We start from the raw sequence: 18172 nt of genomic DNA, 5'->3' as shown, positions 1-18172 counted from the left end.
CACAGAACAGGATATTCAGACAGGTGAACAAATATTAACCAAAACAGGTTGGAGGGAGGAACTCTAGAGCTTAGGGCTCAGGCAGTTGAAGGCATGACTGTCAATGATAAAGCGATTAAATTGGGAATGTTCAAAAGATTGAATTTACAATTGTAAGAAGTTGCAATGCAGGAGGAGGTTAGAGAGATAGGGACTAGTCAGAACAATTACAAACTGAAAGGGCGGCTGAGAATTTTAAAATCAAAGTGTAGCAGGTCCAATGAGCCAAGGAGTTGCGAGTGAACAGAATTAAACTCAAAATTATTGATATATTTAAGGGGATATTAGACAGGCATGAGGAGGAAAAGAACAGAAAAATGCTCTGAGAGGATGATATGAAGTCAAATGGGAAGATTCATATGGTACAAAATCACTGCCACAGACTCAGTGGAAATTGTGGCCTGTTTCGGTGCTGCAGTCTATTCAAAGTGCCAAACGGACAGAATTTGCCTCTGATTAATGAGCATTGCCTCTGGACTATTACAACGTTCATCGCAAATCCTTTTTACACATGCAGGCTACGGGGATGACACTTGCAGAAATGGCACTGACATGATCCTGACAGGAGCTGTTTGATCTCCTCATTCTCTGGCATATCCTGGATTGCGTTGTTTATTTTCTCCCGAATTACCAACACCGCATTCTGCCATTTCAGCTTGCAATGCCGTCTATCCACCAGCCAATCTAAGGAACACAATAAACAAAATACTTGTGAAGCACACTCTCCAGACATTCAGGAAACAACATAATTACAGGGATTTTAATATTCTCTTTTATTTGTTGTGCATGTCGATATATTCATCTGCCTTCTGGTTTGGCCTATACATGGTTTCTTGATGAGAAGCCCTACAAAACCCAGGCCAATATTGAGGGTGTATTGCAATGTCAAAGATGCCTTCTTTTACATGAGACTTTAACCTGAGATCCCATCTGTCATTTCAGGTGCATTGTTTCAAAGAAAAGCAGCAATGTTCTCCCTGCAGGCCTGGCCAATATTTAAACCTCAATCAATACCAATAAAAAGCAGATCATGTTTGTGGGAGCTTGTTATGGAATAATTGGCTGTTGTGTTTCCTATATCACTAGAGTGGCTTCAAACAGTACGTCAATGGCTGTAATGCAGTTATACAATGTCCTGACGTTCTGAAAGGTGCTACATGTGTGCAAATCTGTCTTTCCAAACTGTACTGGATGCTCCTGTGAACTGACTACAGGGTGTCAACTGTGAGGAGAATGGGAATGACCTTCACCCAGTGCCACAACAACCCCACCAATGTCATCCTAACCTTCACTCAGCACCCACAGTGAAGACTGACAGCAATCAGGGAACAGAGAAGGGAAATGACTGGGTTGGTGCATTCAGCACCAGCTCATTCCAATGTCATTTAAAAGCTGAAACTTAACACCTATCACATATACTTCAAAAATATGATTATGTTATTGACAACCTTTTAGGATTTTCTAAAAGAACTGTTTTATAGGGATTATTGATATTTAAACTCTTTGCAAGCCCCTGTCCCAGAATTCTAAGCATCAAACACTGAAGATGGTAAATTGCAGCAAACTGACTCTAACGCACCAGCTCTTCCTTCCTGCAAGGTTTGTGAAGGTTTGTAGAAAGATATAAATAGAAAACAGGAGACAATAGCTTCGCTTCACTTGGAGGTCACCACTGATGATGTTACCCAGCCAGGTAATGAAACGTCTGGATATCAAACCTACAGCTCAGCGAGCAAACCTACACCCTAAATCTTCCTTCCTGTTTACTGTTGCATTCCAATTGTGCACAAGGACACTGTCACAACTTTTCAGGAAACACCTTTTCCACACAGAGAAAATGAGAGCCACATTGTGGACAGCAAAAACAGCAATAGAATGTCAGTGTTGAATTTTGTGGTATCTGAGCCACTGAAGAAATGGCCTCTATTTCTCTCTCTCATAATCTTGCTTGAATCCACAGAGGACCTGCAGACCTTGAGACAGGATGCAGCTTCAGATTCAGAATAGCTGGTGCCTCAGGGAAAGTTTCCTTAGCTGACTCTGGGCAATTGCTACAAATCACTTAAAACACTCTCTGAAGTTTCACACTGCCTGACTATCACTTGCAATAAGACTTACATCCACTTGGCTTCTAAAGTTAAAAACAGCAGCAAAATATGTTTAAAGTAGATTTAAGATCAGTCACAAAAGACTCAAAGGTGAATGAGGAGAATTCTATTTTTGAATAACTTGCGATCTGGAATACACTGTCTGCAAGGCTGTGGAAATAAATACAGTAATAACTTCCAAATAGAATTGAATACTTGAATGTTTGCAGAAATGTGGAAAATTACAGTGGGGAGCAGAAGCTAATTTCAAAGAATTGGCACAGACATGTTGGGTCAAAAGATCTCCTTCTGTCCTGTACAACTCGTTGGAAAATGAATCACCAATGCAGACAATTACCCAAGAGTTTGCTTGTCTGTATATCGATTGGCCATTTCCTTTGGTCCTGTAAAGAAAATATTTTTAAAACTCAATGAAAATTGGAATAATGTGTTTCTATACCTGGGAGCAAGGAGACATTGATGTGAAAAGATTAGACTAAATGGGGTGGGAAAAGAGGGTTAAAGGGGGTGGGGAAAGAGGGGCAGGGGGAGAGGAACAGGGACAAGGGAGGGCGAAATGACAGTGGAAAGATGAGGAAGAGATGGAAGAGACAGGGAAAATGACAGAATGGGGGAAGAGAGTTGTAAAATGGGGGAAGGGCAGGAGAAAGGGGGTGCAGGGAGGGGATTGATCAGGGTAATTGGCTGTGGGTGGTGGGTTGTGACAGGAGGTAGGGACACGGGGTAGAGGGGGTTAGGAATGTTTATGGTGCCCCACCCCTGTCATTCACCCTAATCCTCCCCCCACCTCTCTCTCTCACCCTAAACCCCTGCTCCAGTAAGGGATGTTTATGACCACCCACCCTGAGTAAGAGATGTTTATTCTGTCCCTCCCCCTCACCTTAACCCTAACCCTCACTCACTCTCCCTCAGTAAAGGGATGTTTATGTTTTTGATCACGCTCTCACTCACCCTAACCCTCACTCCCCATACCCTCCCTCAGTATGGGATGTTTATGATCACCCTCCCTTCTCACTCAACCCTACACCCAGTAAGAGATGTTTATACTGACCCTCCCCCTCACCTTAACCCTAACCTTCACTCCCCTCCCCACCCCCAGTAAAGGGATGTTTATGATCACCCTCTCCCTTCTCTGTCTGTTCTCCCCTCACCCTCACCCTCACCCTCACCCTCACCCCCTCAGTGTGGGGTGTTTATGATCCCTATCCCTCTCTCTCACTCTGGGATGTTAATGTTTATCCTCCCCTCCTCCCTCTCACACTCACCTCCATCTCGCTCAGACCCTGCCCCCTCACAAACCCTGCAACGGCACCCAATCACAACGTGTGTTAGAATAGACGACTCGCACGCGATCCGCCGTACTAGCCATTCAGGCTTGAGCTAGTGGCACAAAGTGGGCCAATCAGATATGAGGATGCGCCCGCGTGACCACTCCGAAGTCATAACTTAACACCGAGCCAATTGGATTTCATTATCCAAACGGAGAGGGCACGGTCATCGTTAATTGGTGGACGTCACAAAGACGCTGCCCCTTATAGCCAATAGCACTGGTTCTCCTAGATGGACCAATCGGGTGGAAGTATAAATTAATTCCTTGTTTGTGGAGCTGCCAGCGCCATAGAAAGTGAGGTGGGCAGGTGTGTAAAACAAAGAGGCCGCGGGCTAGAGACACGGGTTCGAATCCCAGCTCAGCAGCTGGGGAACATCAAATTAATGTGATGGAACCAACTAGAAATAAGAGCGGGATTTGGCGATTTAGCCCATCGAGCCTGCTCTTCCATTTGATCTCAACTCTAATTTCATAGAATTTTACAGTAAGGAAGGAGGCCGTTCAACCCATTATGTCTGTACTGGCTCCCAAAAGAGCTAGTCCTATCTCTGCAGCCCTTCAACTTCATCACTTCCACTTAGATATCCAATTGTCTTTTGAAACCTCCAACACTCTCCCAGGCAGCGCCTTCCAAATCCTAACAATTGTCTGAATAAAGAGGTTTCTTTCTTCTCACCCCTAACTATTGTTGAAATCTTGAAACTGTGGCCCCTAGTTACTAACATACTAACTAGTAAACAGAATATCCTTCTTTGTCAAAGTAGAGCATAATTTTGAATGCTTCAATAAGGTCACCTCTTAATCTTCTCTGTTCCATGGATTAGATTAGATTCCCTACAGTGTGGAAACAGGCCCTTTGGCCCAACCAGTCCACACTGACCCTCCAAAGAGAAATCCACCCAGACCCATTTCCCTCTGAATGATGCAACTAACACTATGGGCAATTTAGCATGGCCAATTCACCTGATCTGCACGCCTTTGGACTGTGGGAGAAAACCCATGCAGACACAGGGAGAATGTGTAAACTCCACACAGACAGTTGCTGGAGGTGGGAATTGAACCTAGGCCCCTCGTGCTGTGAGACAGCACTGCTAACCACTGAGCCACCATGCCACCCCTAAGAGTAAGGGACAACCTGAAACTGAGCAGAATTGGCTGTGTGACTTGGCATTCATTGTCGACATTAGGCTGCACCTAATGATTGAACATTTCTCAACTTTTATTCTCCATCTTTGAAATTTGAAATCATTTGAAGCCAAATTAAAACTGCGACAAATGCAGCTGGAAATAAAAGACAGCCATTGACAAACTCCACACAGATAGTCACCCAAGGCTGGAATCAAACCTGGGACCCTGGTGCTGTGAGGTAGCAGTGCTAACCACTGAGCCACCATACTGCCCCAATTTCTCTCATCTTGTATCTAAAATCCTGCCCATACTTCATAACTCTTCAACCCACTACTAATTTAAAATCTATCTCCTCCTTAAACTTACTCAGTGTTCCAGCACCCATTGCACTCAGGTTGAGTGAATTTCACAGAATCATGACCCTTTTACAGAAATAGTTTGTCTTTGTCTTTATTTTAAATTTTGCTACCCCTTATCCTAAGACTTTGACAGCTCATACTAGATAGCCCCACAAGGAAACATTCTTTCTATGTCTATTTTGTTAATCCAATGGGATCGTGTTCAAATGACAACAGAAATTGGTGACTGGCTAAAATAGCATCTTTTATTTAGCAATCACAACACAAGTTCAAGGCAGCAATAGAATCCTGAAATATAGTTGTTGCATATATTAAAATTCCATTACTGTGGTGTTACATTTTTTATCTATAAGTACATAAAGGTTTGAAGGGTTTCTGTCCTGGGAGACGAGATGGGTTAAAATGTGCTAAATGCTGCCTATTACTTCTGATGGGATTAAGGGTGTCTGTCCGGTTTGATTGTATAATCAAGAGTTGTTAGTTCTTTTGTCTTTTAAATTAGTAAATGTTAGCAAAATATTAGGCCTATATGCTCGAAATAAGTTAAAAATCGTAATAAAAGATTAAAGGATATTAAACTGATTACAGGGCAACCTCGATTATCCGAAGGTCGATTATCCGAATTTCAGATTGTCCGAGCAAGATCTCAAAGTCCCGATGCTTGGGTAAACTGTGCTATCCGAACATTCGATTATCTGAACAAAATACTCCCTGCCGTGTCATTCAGATAATCAAGTTTGCCCTGTACTGCAGCTTTGTTGTGACATTTATTTACTATTTGCCTGTATGAGTTTTATACATTCATGCAATTCCATGGAAGCTCTGTTTTGTCAGTTAGTTTCTTAAAGGTATTTAACAGGTACTTACTCATTTGGGAATCTGTACAGGTTGAGGAGATAGTTGGTAAGGGCGGCACGGTGGCACAGTGGTTAGCACTGCTGCCTCACAGCGCCAGAGACCCGGGTTCAATTCCCGACTCAGGCGACTGACTGTGTGGAGTTTGCACATTGTCTGTGTGGGTTTCCTCCCACAGTCCAAAGATGTGCAGGTCAGGTGAGTTGGCCATGCTAAATTGCCCATAGTGTTAGGTAAAGGGGTAAATGTAGGGGAATGGGTAAATGTAGGGGAATGGGTGGGTTACGCTTCGGCGGGTTGGTATGGACTTGTTGGGCCGAAGGGCCTGTTTCCACACTGTAAGTAATCTAAAAAAAAATATTATAACGTTTTGTGGAGACTTGATAGGGATGGTATTGTTCTGTGTGCTACATTTATTTAGAGGTAAACATTGCTTGTAGCAAGGGTTGATATTGTATGGAAATACAGTAAAATATAGTGAGTTGGTAAGTGAATTAATAAAGATAACCTACAACACAATATCTCACAATCCCCTTTAATATCTTATACCCCTCAGTTAGATCTCCTCCTCATTCTTCGAAACTCCAGAGAGTATAGGCCTAAATTGCTCAATCTCTCTTCATAAAACAAACTCCTCACCTCTGGAATTAATCTAGTGAACTTCCTCTGAATTGCCTCCGATGTAACTAGATTCCTCCTCAAGTAAGTGAACTAATGCTATATGCATTAAACCAGGTATGGTGCAGTTACTTGGCAACTGATTGAATCTACAGGATTGTTGCAAAAACCCAGCTGACTCACTAATCTCCTTCACTGATGGAAATCTGCAGTCCCCCACCTGGTCTGATTTATATTGCAGAATTATCATAGCACTGGAAGAGGCCACTCAGTCCATTGTGCCTGTGCTGATTGTCTCAATAAGCAAGTCACCAATTGCCACCCTCCTGTCTTCTCTCTGTATACCTGCACATTATTTCTTTTCAATAATTCACTTTTGCCTATTTCCCTTTTGAATGCTTATATTGGCCTCCACCAAACTCTCAGGCAGCACATTCTTTAACCCCTCGCTGTGTGAAAATATTGTTGCTTCAGACATTTTTCCTACTTGACCAATCTTATCAAATCTGTACTCTCCTGTTTTGATCTTTTCATTATCAAAACAGTTTCTCCCTATTTCCTTTGTCTAGACCCTTCAATCCTTTTCAAATCTTCTGTCAGCCTTCTTTTCTACAATAACACCCGTGATCTCTCCAGTTTTTCTTCAAAGGTGAAGTTCTTCAGATAGAGCTGTTCTCCTGAGTATTTATTGCACTCTCTCTAATGTCTTCACAACCTTCCTAATGTGCAGAGCCAGAGCCAGGTGGAATACTCCAGCTGAGTCCACACTAATGTTAGAAGTTTGTTTACTCTGGATCACGTTGACATAAGGAAGGAGGATGTATTGGGTAGGCTAGAGGTTATTAAGGTGGACAAATCCCCAGGACCGGATGGGATCTATCCCAGGTTGCTGAGGAAGAGAGAAGGAATAGCTGGGACCCTGACAGATATCTTTGTAGCATTCTTAAACACAGGTGAAGTGCCGGAGGATTGGAGAGTTGTTAATGTTGTCCCCCTGTACAAGAAGTGTAGTAGGGATATTCCAGGTAACTACAGACCAGTGAACCTGACATCAGCGGGAAAGTTGCTGGAGAGGTTACTGAGGGATAGAATCTATTTATATTTATATTTGGAAGAGAATGGGCTTATCAGTCATAGGCAACGTAGTTTTGTACAGGGGAGATCATGCTGTACCAACTTAATACAGTTCTTTGAGGAAGTGACCAAGCTGATAGATGAAGGAAGGGCTGTAGATGTCAGGTACATGGACTTTAGTAAGGTGTTTGATAAGGTTCCCCATGGCAAACTAATAGAGAAAGCGAAGTCACATGGTGTGCAGGGTATTCGAGCTAGGTGGATAAAGAACTGGTTGAGCAACAGGAGACAGAGAGTAATAGTTGAAGGGAGTTTCTCGAAGTGGAGAAAGATGACCAGTGGTGTTCCACAGGGATCAGTGCTAGGGCCACTGTTGTTTGTGATATACATAAATGATCTGGAATAGGGAATTGGTGGTCTGATCAGTAAGTTTGCAGATGACACTAAGATTGGTGGAGTAGCAGAATGCATAGGGTACTGTCAGAGAATACAAGAGAATATAGATAGACTGGAGAGTTGGGCAGAGAAGTGGCAGATGGAGTTCAATCCAGGAAAATATGAGGTGATGCATTTTGGAAGGTCTAATTCTAGAGCGACCTATACTGTAAACAGAAGAACCTTGGGAAAAGTTGATGAGCAGAGAGATCTGGAAGTTCAGGTCCATTGTACCCTGAAGTGGTTTACACGTGGATAGAGTGGTCAAGAAGGCACATGGTATTCTTGCCTTCTTCGGACAGGTCATGTTAAAATTGTACAAGACTTTGGTTCAGCCGCATTTGGAATACTGTGTGCAGTTCTGGTCGCCACATTACCAAAAGGATGTGGACGCTTTGAGAGAGTGCAGAGAAGGTTTACGAGGATGTTAAGGGTATGGAAGGTGCTAGCTATGAAGGGAGATTGAGTAGATTAGGATTATTTTCATTAGAAAAAAGAAGATTATGGGGGAACCTGATTGAGGTCTACAAGATCATGAAGGGTATAGACAGGGTGGATAGAGATAAGCTTTTTTCCAGGGTGAGGGATTCAATAATGAGAGGGCACGTTCTCAAGGTGAGAGGTGAAAAGTTTAAGGGGGATATACGCAGCTAGTACTTTACACAGAGGGTGGTAGGTGCCTGGAATGCATTGCCAGTAGAGGTGGTAGAGGCAGGCATGGTAGATTCATTTAAGATGCGTCTGGACAGATACATGAGTAGGTGGAGAGCAGAGGGAGACAGAGGCTTAGGAATTGGGCGACAGGTTTAGACAGTGGATTTGGATCGGCTCAGGCTTGGAGGGTCAAAGGGCCTGTTCCTGGGCTGTAAATTTTCTTTGTTCTTTATTTTAATGTGTTATACAAACTCAACGAATGTTCCAAAAGAACTGCAGATGCTGGAAATCAGAAACAAAAACAGAATTTGCTGGAAAAGCTCAGCAGGTCTGGCAGCATCTTTGGAGAGGAATCCAAATTTCGGGTTAATATTTCGGGTCCAGTGACCCGTCCTCAGAACTCTTCCTGGTTCTGGGACTCTGTCCCTGTAAATGAAGCCTTGTCATGACACAGCTCTTAACTGACCATTGAAATGACCTACTCAAATTATATTCAAGAAATTGGCACACCACCACCTCTTCAAGGAATGAGCAATCAATACTGCTTACTCAGTGGGCAAAATCCCAAATATGAACACAAATAAGAAAGGGTGGTGGGAGAGGAGATGGAGGCTGCTGAATGGACCTCTCTAATTTCAAATCTAATGTTGACCTTGTTTTGTGCTCCTCCTGTGCTTCTAAGTACTATACGACCTGTATATCTTTGTATATTATGATCTGCCTGTACTACTCGTAAAACAAAGCTTTTCACTGTACTTAGGAACATGTGACAACAATAAATGAAATCAAATCAAAGTCTGAACTATCTAAAATATTGGGATGGGGACCATTCTGTTACAAAGTAACCTGAAGGATCACACAGTCTTTTACAAATGTCCCTCCAGGGACGATCCAATGAAATAGCAACAATTTTATAATAAAAGTGCTTGAAGGTGTGATGATTATGTGGTATATTTTGTCCTTTTTTTATGAAGATAGGTCGAGGCAGAGGTACCCAGCAGCCTCCTCAAAACCAAGAAACAGCTTGTGAGGTCTTTTTTTTTTAAAAGGTTGGAACAGTAGAAGCAGGCCGAATGGGTGGGGTCGAGCTCCCACAGAACCAGGATTTTTAGTTTTAGCTTTCAGCAGTTGCTGGGGTCTTGAATCTGGATGTGAAAACTCTTATTCCTCTCTGTTACAGCTAAAAGCTGGGGTTATCTTCCTGTTGCTAGAATTACAAGTGAGACAATCTGTTTTACTGAATTTGCCTTTGCCAAGGTCGTGTTTATGGGATATTACTATATTGAAACAGTCATTTAGTCATAGTTAATATACATAATATTTTCTGGATCAGTGGTGCTGGAAGAGCACAGCAGTTCAGGCAGCATCCAAGGAGCTTCGAAATCGACGTTTCGGGCAAAAGCCCTTCATCAGGAATAAAGGCAGTGAGCCTGAAGTGTGGAGAGATAAGCTAGGGGAGGGTGGGGATGGGGAGAGAGTAGCATAGAGTACAATGGGTGAGTGGGGGAGGAGATGAAGGTGATAGGTCAGGGAGGAGAGGGTGGAGTGGATAGGTGGAAAAGGAGCTAGGCAGGTCGGACAATTCCTGATGAAGGGCTTTTGCCCGAAATGTCGATTTCGAAGCTCCTTGGATGCTGCCTGAACTGCTGTGCTCTTCCAGCACCACTGATCCAGAATCTGGTTTCCAGCATCTGCAGTCATTGTTTTTACCTCATACATAATATTTTGTTAAGCATTTCAATAGAGTTATAGTTAGGCCAATTCTTTTATTTTATTTTTTCTGTATTTTAACTGTGGTGTATAAACAAAGTATGTTTTTCTTAAAGTCGAGTAATTTGACCAATTGAATTACATCTGGAACACGGCACCTTTAAAATAAGAAAAAGTTAGGATCTAGGCTATCCTCTTAATATAATTTGAGGGGCTTTAGGCTGGTCCATAACAGACACCATTGAGAAGATGTACTTTAACAGACTGAGCATCAATGAGAAGGTTATTAATGAATAAGTGAGAACATTGTCAGTTACCCTTCCCATCACTTTACTGACGATTGAGATGAGACTGATGGGCAGTAATTGACCAGGTTGGATTTGTCCTTTTTTTGTGTCCAGGACATACCTGGGCTAATTTTCCACATTGCTGGGTAGATACCAGTGATCTAGGAGAAAGTGAGGACTGCAAATGCTGGAGATCAGAATCGAGAGCGGGGTGCTGGAAAAGCACAGCAGGTCAGGCAGCATCCGAGGAGCAGGAGAATCGATGTTTCAGACATAAGCCCTTCATCAGAAATTAGGCTTGTGAGTCGAAGGGGTGGAGAGATAAATGGGAGGGGGTGGGACTGGGGGGGAAGGTAGCTGACAATGCAATAGGTGGATGGAGGTGGGGGTAAAGGTGATAGATCTGAGAGGAGAGTGGAGTGGATAGATGGGAAGGAAGATGGACAGGTCGTGAGGGCGGTGCCGAGTTGAACAATTGGAACTGGGATAAGGTGGGGGGAGGGGAAATGAGGAAACTGATGAAGTCCACATTGATGCCATGGGGTTGGAGGGTCCCAAGGCAGAAGATGAGACATTCTTCCTCCAGGCATTGGGTGGTGAGGGTGTGGCGATGGAGGAGGCCCAGGACCTGCATGTCCTTGGCGGAGTGGGAGAGGGAGTTAAAGTGTTCGACCACGGGATGGTGGGGTTTGTTGGTCTGGGTGTCCCGGAGATATTCTCTGAAGCACTCTGCAAGTAGGCACCATGTCTCCCCAATGTAAAAGAGACTGCATCGAGAGCAACGGATACAGTGAATGTTAAGTCTTTCATCTTTTAGAATGCAGGTTTCAGTTCATTAATATGTAAATACCAGAACTTCTTTTAAGTCACCTCCTCGAGATAATGAAGGTTTTATAACAAAAGGTGACATCTCAGCTCAGACAATGCATTAAAGACGTGACGTCAGAGTCTGTCTGTATCCCAACCTTGAATCAGATGGGTTCTATTTCCAAAGTGAAATTCACAAAATATTACATGAGTTGACTGCCTGCAGATTGTGCATTTTTGAGCAAAATAGAATGCATCTGCAAATATAATTCTGCAAATTCAACTTCACCCCATAGATCTCTCTCATGCGCACACACACACATTCTAAAAGATGAAAGACTTAACAATTCAGGTTTGTTCAATATATCACTATATGATTCTGTAATCTTTTGCTATAAATTCTGTGTATTATAATCTTATCCTCCACAACTACCTGATGAAGGAGCAGCACTCCGAAAGCTAGTGCTTCCAAATAAACCTGTTGGACTATAAGCTGGTGTTGTGTGATTTTTAACTTTGGCTGAAGGCTGGTATCTGTGATGCTGGGGACCTCAGGAAGAGGTCGAGATGGATCATCCACTTGACACTTCTGGGTGAAGATGCTTCAGCTGATCTTTTGCCCTGACCTGCTGATCTTCCCCATTTTCCCATGACTCCAGCTGCATCATGCACATGTGTGGACAGAGATGCACGTTTGTGGACATTGGATGAAGACAGAGGATTGTTGTCCGCATTAAATCCTCCATAGATGGTCAGCAGCAATTCACGTTTACTTTGTGAATTTAATACCAGGAGATATCTATTGACAGATAGGTATTTGTGCCTCATCTCCCACATTATATGGAAGCCTATAACATATTCTCCGTATGTAATAGCTGTAAGCCTTCCTCAGCTGGGTAAAGAGGTTCATGGCTCTGAAGAGGATGTTCACGTTGCAGCTTCTAACAGGGACTGGGCAAGTGGTGAGGGCAAATACTGGATCCTCACTGAAATGGGACACACAGAAAGTGCAGTTTGTCAGAAATTGCTCACTGCTTTTCTCATTCTCCTCCTGCTCAGGGACAGTGTCTCTCTAATGCAGAGGAAGAAAACGAGTTTCCAATCTGGTATGTGTTGAAAAGTTTCATTAGTTGTACTCCAGTAAAGAAAAGGAAATGCACCGTCCTTCTACAGACTGAATCATTTCCAACAGAGCGGAAACATGCTATATTCACAGTATCCAGCAGGGGTCACCCCAACCATTGTCACCATAAACTTAGTTAAAAATCACAGATTCAACAGGTTTACTTGGAAGTACTGTACAAGCTTTGGGAGCGACGCTCCTTCATCGGGTAGCTGTGGAGCAGTACCATAAGGCACAGAATTTATAGCAAAAGATCACAGCGTCATGCAACTGAAATGATATTGAACAAATAAAAGCAAATTACTGCGGATGCTGGAATCTGAAACCAAAAGAGAAAATGCTGGAAAAATCTCAGCAGGTCTGGCAGCATCTGTAAGGAGAGAAAAGAGCTGACGTTTCGAGTCTAACTGACCCTTTGTCAAAGCTAAAAAAAGGGAGAAATAGGGAGGTATTTATACGAGGCTGAGAGAAGGTGAGTCATGACTCCAGAAGCAAAGGTAGCAATAAAGAGATGATAATGACAGTGCAGAGAGAGATTATAGGGAGATTGGGAGCTGTGAGTGACCAAGGCTGAAGCCAGTGCTATGTGACAAAATATGTGGGGGATGTTGAACAAACCTAGATTGCTGATAGCTGCTCCACAACTCCCTGATGAAGGAGCAGCGCTCCGAAAGCTAGTGCTTCCAAATAAACCTGTTGGACTATAATCTGGTGTTGTGTGATTTGTAACTTTGTCCATCCCATTCCAACACTGGTACCTCCACATCATGGCTACCATAAGCTTAAACTAAGATGCATAGCAACAGTGTGAGAACAGATAAGGTATTTTCTAAAGTTTCTTTCTGTAAAATGTGTTCAGTGCAATAATATGGGGTGGAATCTTGAACTTCTCCTGGAGGTAGGTGGGGGAGGGGAGTTTTAATTAGTCAAGTGACTGGGAATCGGGTTCCCAATGGAGAACGGAAAGATTGCATCAAAAACCGAAAGAACTGTGGATGCTGGAACCAAAAACAGAAATTGCTAGAGAAGCTCAGCAAGTCTTACAGCATCTGTGGAGAGAAATCAGAGTTAACATTTTGGGTCCAGTGACCCCGTTCCTCAGAACTAATATTAGCTAAGAAAAAGTTGTTTTTTATGTAGAAGATAGGGGGTAAGGAGTAAACGAGAGGTGGGGATAGAGCCTAAAGAGAGAGAAGAGCAGTTGGACAAACAAAGGAGTGGATAATGGTCAGGGTGGGAGAATGAATAGCTATTTGTGGACAATTGGTAGCTAACAGTGGGTTGTATGTAATTGTGTGGGGTAAGAATATGGATGCCTCAAGCCTTAAACTTTTTTTGACCTGAACTGTTTAAGTTTGCAATACATTACTCAGACTTTTCAAGGTGGGTGGAGCTTTCTGACACTTAGCAATAAGCATTTTGCAGGCATTTGCATGCCATGAAGATTCATTGCAAAGATAGTTCTCCAGAATTAGGTTCCTCTTCCCAAAGAAGGTCTAACCTTGAAGGAAAAGTCAGTAAAATTTGTGAATGATGCACAGTGCTCTGACTTGTTTCATATATAGAGTCATAGAGTCATTGAGATGTACAGCATGGAAACAGACCCTTCGGTCCAACCCGTCCATGTCGACCAGATATCCCAACCCAATCTAGTCTCACCTGCCAGCACCCGGCCCATATCCCTCAAAACCCTTCCGATTCATATACCCATCCAAATGCCTTTTAAATGTTGCAATTGTACTAGCCTCCACCACTTCCTCTGGCAGCTCATTCCGTACACGTACCACCCTCTGCGTGAAAAAGTTGTCCCTTAGGTCTCTTTTATATAGAACATAGAACAGTACATGACAGAACAGGCCCTTCAGCCCACGATGTTGTGCCGACCATTGATCCTCATGTAAGGTAAACCTAATGTACGAACTCTCAAATTTCTGTGACCATATGCGTGTCCAACAGTCTCTTAAATATCCCCAATGACCTTGCTTCCACAACTGCTGCTGGCAATGCATTCCATGCTCCCACAACTCTCTGCATAAAGAACCCACCTCTGACATCCCCTCTAAACTTTCTGCCAAACAGCTTAAAACTATGACCCCTCGTGTTAACAAATTCTGCCCTGGGAAAAAGTCTCTGGCTATCGACTCAATCTATGCCTCTCATTATCTTGTACACCTCAGTTAGGTCCCTTCTCTTCCTCCTTTCTTCCAATGAAAAAGTCCGAGCTCAGTCAATCTCTCTTCGTAAGATAAACCCTCCATTCCAGGCAGCATCCTGGTAAACCTCCTCTGAACCCTCTCCAAAGCATCCACATATTTCCTATAATAGGGCGACCAGAACTAGACACAGTATTCCAAGTGCGGTCTAACCAAAGTTTTATAGAGCTGCAACAAGGTCTCATGGCTCTTAAAGTTGAAACTTTATTGCTGGAACTGCACAGCAGGTCAGGCAGCATCCAGGGAACAGGAGATTCGACGTTTCGGGCACAGGCCCTTCTTCAGGAATTCCTTGTAAATTTTTTCTGAACCTTTTCAAGTTTCACAACATCTTTTCAATAGGAAGGAGACCAACAGTGGCCTAACCAAAAAACCAGTACATTCATTTCCACATCATACTGTTTTTTTTTAAACTGGGTTTTCCCTCATAAACATAAGTGAGCAATATATGTGTTTGGATTAATTGCTGCGCAGAAGTGGAGGCTGTAGGTAGGGTCGTCACCTTCCTGAACTTTGGAATGAGTAACCACTGCTTTGTCCTCTCCATCTGAGAGAGTTTGTCTGTGTCAGGTGATGATTGAATGGGAGCTTGGGTTGCCCAGGGCTGGGAAGATGACTGAGGGAGGGAGGCTGGTATATAATGGGTACAAGGCACAAATGCTGGCTAAAGGTGGAGTCTGTCTGGGAAAGGGTGAAACGGCCAGAACATTTAGCTGCAGGCATTCACTTTAAGGGCCCAAGTGGCTTTCAGGTAAAAAGTACCTGCCCTTAAAAATAGACCTTTGAGCCTGTCAGTTAACAGTGGCATGACAACTACCTGTATTTACCCAGCCATGCACAATATGCTCTTTGCCCGTACAAATGCAATGAGCTGACAACTGTGTATTGCACAAGAAAATCCAACCTGCCCCTCATCTCCCAAAGCAGAAGTGACAAACACTTCTATGTTCACCTCTGAACCTGTCCTCCAGAACAGAAGATTCCAGCCCTAGTTTTTTGTAAACAGCCTGGCCTGTTAGAGATTACATCAGGCCCCAGTTAGGTTTATTAACCAACTGTTAATCTCGACTAGTTTATGATTAGATTACTTACAGTGTGGAAACAGGCCTTTCGGCCCAACGAGTCCACACCGATCCTCCGAAGCGCAACCCACCCTGACCCATTCCCCTACATTTACCCCTTCATCTAACACTACGGGCAATTTAACATGGCCAATTCACCAAACCTGCACATTTTTGGATTGTGGGAGGAAACCGGAGGAAACCCACGCAGACATGGGGAGAATGAGCAAACTCCACACAGACAGTCGCCTGAGGCAGGAATTGAACCCGGGTCTCTGGCGCTGTGAGGCAGCAGTGCTAACCACTGGGCCACCGTGCCGCCCATTTATGTTTGAGGAATATGGCAATGCACCATTTATATGCCAAAACTTTTGATTTCCAGGAGTTTTTCTGTAGGTATATGAGACAGTAGTGCTGGCACAAGTGTAATGTAAATGGCATCTGTTTAAAAAGAGTTAGAACTGGGCTGCATTGAACTGAACAGGTTGTCTTATTTAAGGACAGATTTTATTACTTTTAGACTTGAGTATTCTAATGCAATACCAGTCAATCTCTTGCATTGTACCCTCTGAGGTAATCTGAGGTAATGCGTGTTTTAACTTGCATTATCCTTGTGCTTGCTGACCTACAAAGTAGCATTTCAATTTTCACATTTCCATCTTTGTTCCATAGTCTCTGCTTTCCCATTTCTGTAATCTTCCACCCCTCCACAGCCTCTGAGGTGTCTGCAGTTCTCTAACTCTGGTCTTTTCAACATCCCCAATTCTAACCAATCCATCGTTGACTACTCAGATACCTGGGCCCGAAACCTCTTCTCCAGTTTTAATACACTCCATAAAACATAATTTCTTTGATCAACATTTGGTCACCTTTCATAATATCTTGTTGTATTTGTGTGTCACATTTTGTTTGGTAACACACCTGAGAAACACCCTGGAATGGTTTAATATGTTCCATTCTATTTGTGCTCTGCCCAGAGCCCAGTCCTTCACTCATTGTCTGCTGATGGGGCTGTTTTATGGCAGTTTTTGTCAGTGGTGGTTTGTAACTATTCTTCACTTTATTCTGTCTTCCTCAGGGACAGTGGGAGGAGGTAGGTGGCAAGCCCACCTCAGCTAGAACAGGAATTGAACTCATGCTGTTAGCACTATTCTGCATCACACACTAGCCAACTGCATCAGATGGTCCCTATTTGTGATACAAAAGGTGAAATATAAATGCACATTATTTTTATTGTATGGAACACCTGATACAGTATTGCTTGGTTGTTCCAGACCAAGTTCCTCTTGTCACTCCCCTGTGTGTGCTTTGGGAAATGAAGGCCTCTGAATACAAAGTTTATTTAGCCAACAAAGACCTGATTAACCAGTGCTGGGGTTTTGAATAGAATCCATTTTATTAACCTCAGCTTTGAGAATCAATAGTATTACGAGGACAAAATATTCAAGCTGAGCTCGCAGCCAGAGTCTGTATAATTCACACTTGGCATCAAATGTGAGTGCCTTATAATAAATCGAACTGATGATAGCAGCTCCCATTGTCAACGAATTCTCAATCAGCCTCAGGTTTCTCAGCCCAGGGTGGGGTTAAACGGCTGGTTTCAAACTTCACCATTCCTAAATTCTTCACATTTTTGACACCCCCACCTCATCTATCCTAAGCAGCCACTATGTTTAATTTTTAACTAGGTTTCGTGCAGGACTCTGGAATCTTCTATCATGGACTCATTCATGCCAGATGTAAAAGAGCCCAATATGCCGAGAGGTTTGGAAATATTCTCAATGGAGACACCTTCTGGTGAATCTCCTGCCTTTTACTGGTCAAGACTGGAGTATAACAGCACAGACATTACTGCCTGACATCAGCACTCAGTCTCTGTATCCAAACAGGGTCTGAGACACCTGCAGTTTTAGTTCCTTTCCCTGTACAAAATGCAACATGTCCCTGCCTTACTGAGATCAGATCTCCCTGTCACTGAATATCTCAACGATTTCAAAGGGAAGCCCTAAACTGAAGGCTTCCCTGAATGTGGACTTCATGGACTCTTACAGCATTGAGGTGAAAGTGAGGGCTGTAGATGCTGGAGATTAGAATCGAGAGTGTGGTACTAGAAAAGCACAGCAGGTCAGGCAGCATCCGAGGAGCATGAGAATTGATGTTTCAGGCAAAAGCCCTTCATCAGGAATGAGGCTGGGAGCCTCGGGGGTGGTGAGATAAATGGGAGAGGGGTGGGCCTGGGGGGAAGGTAGTTTAGAGTGCGATGGATAGATGGAGGTGGGAGTAATGGTGATAGGTTGGAGAGGAGGTTGGAGTGGATTGGTGGGAAGGAAGATGGACAGGTATAACAGGTCATCAGGGCGATGCTGAGTTG

The 18172-nt window shown here is 43.4% G+C and overlaps 1 protein-coding gene across 1 annotated transcript in view; it reads right to left on the bottom strand.

The window, feature by feature from the left end:
• cdk5rap3 (CDK5 regulatory subunit associated protein 3) overlaps positions 1-3483 on the bottom strand; it is a 29034-nt gene extending 25551 nt beyond the window's left edge. Inside the window, exons 1-3 of the mRNA XM_043674749.2 lie at positions 3413-3483; positions 2485-2530; positions 592-723 (exon numbers count right to left, since the gene is read on the bottom strand). Coding sequence (XP_043530684.2) covers positions 592-723; positions 2485-2530; positions 3413-3418 — 184 coding nt within the window. The 5' untranslated portion in view covers positions 3419-3483. The remainder of the gene's footprint in view (positions 1-591; positions 724-2484; positions 2531-3412) is intronic.
• Positions 3484-18172: the final 14689 nt, after the last annotated feature.

The sequence above is a fragment of the Chiloscyllium plagiosum genome, unplaced genomic scaffold (assembly GCF_037043375.1).
Source record: "Chiloscyllium plagiosum isolate Xiang-an unplaced genomic scaffold, Cpla_swu_hap1 HiC_scaffold_32, whole genome shotgun sequence".
Classification (NCBI taxonomy): Eukaryota; Metazoa; Chordata; class Chondrichthyes; order Orectolobiformes; family Hemiscylliidae; genus Chiloscyllium; species Chiloscyllium plagiosum.
The sequence above is the reverse complement of the archived record's forward strand: the minus strand, read 5'-3'. Positions and strand labels throughout refer to the sequence as shown.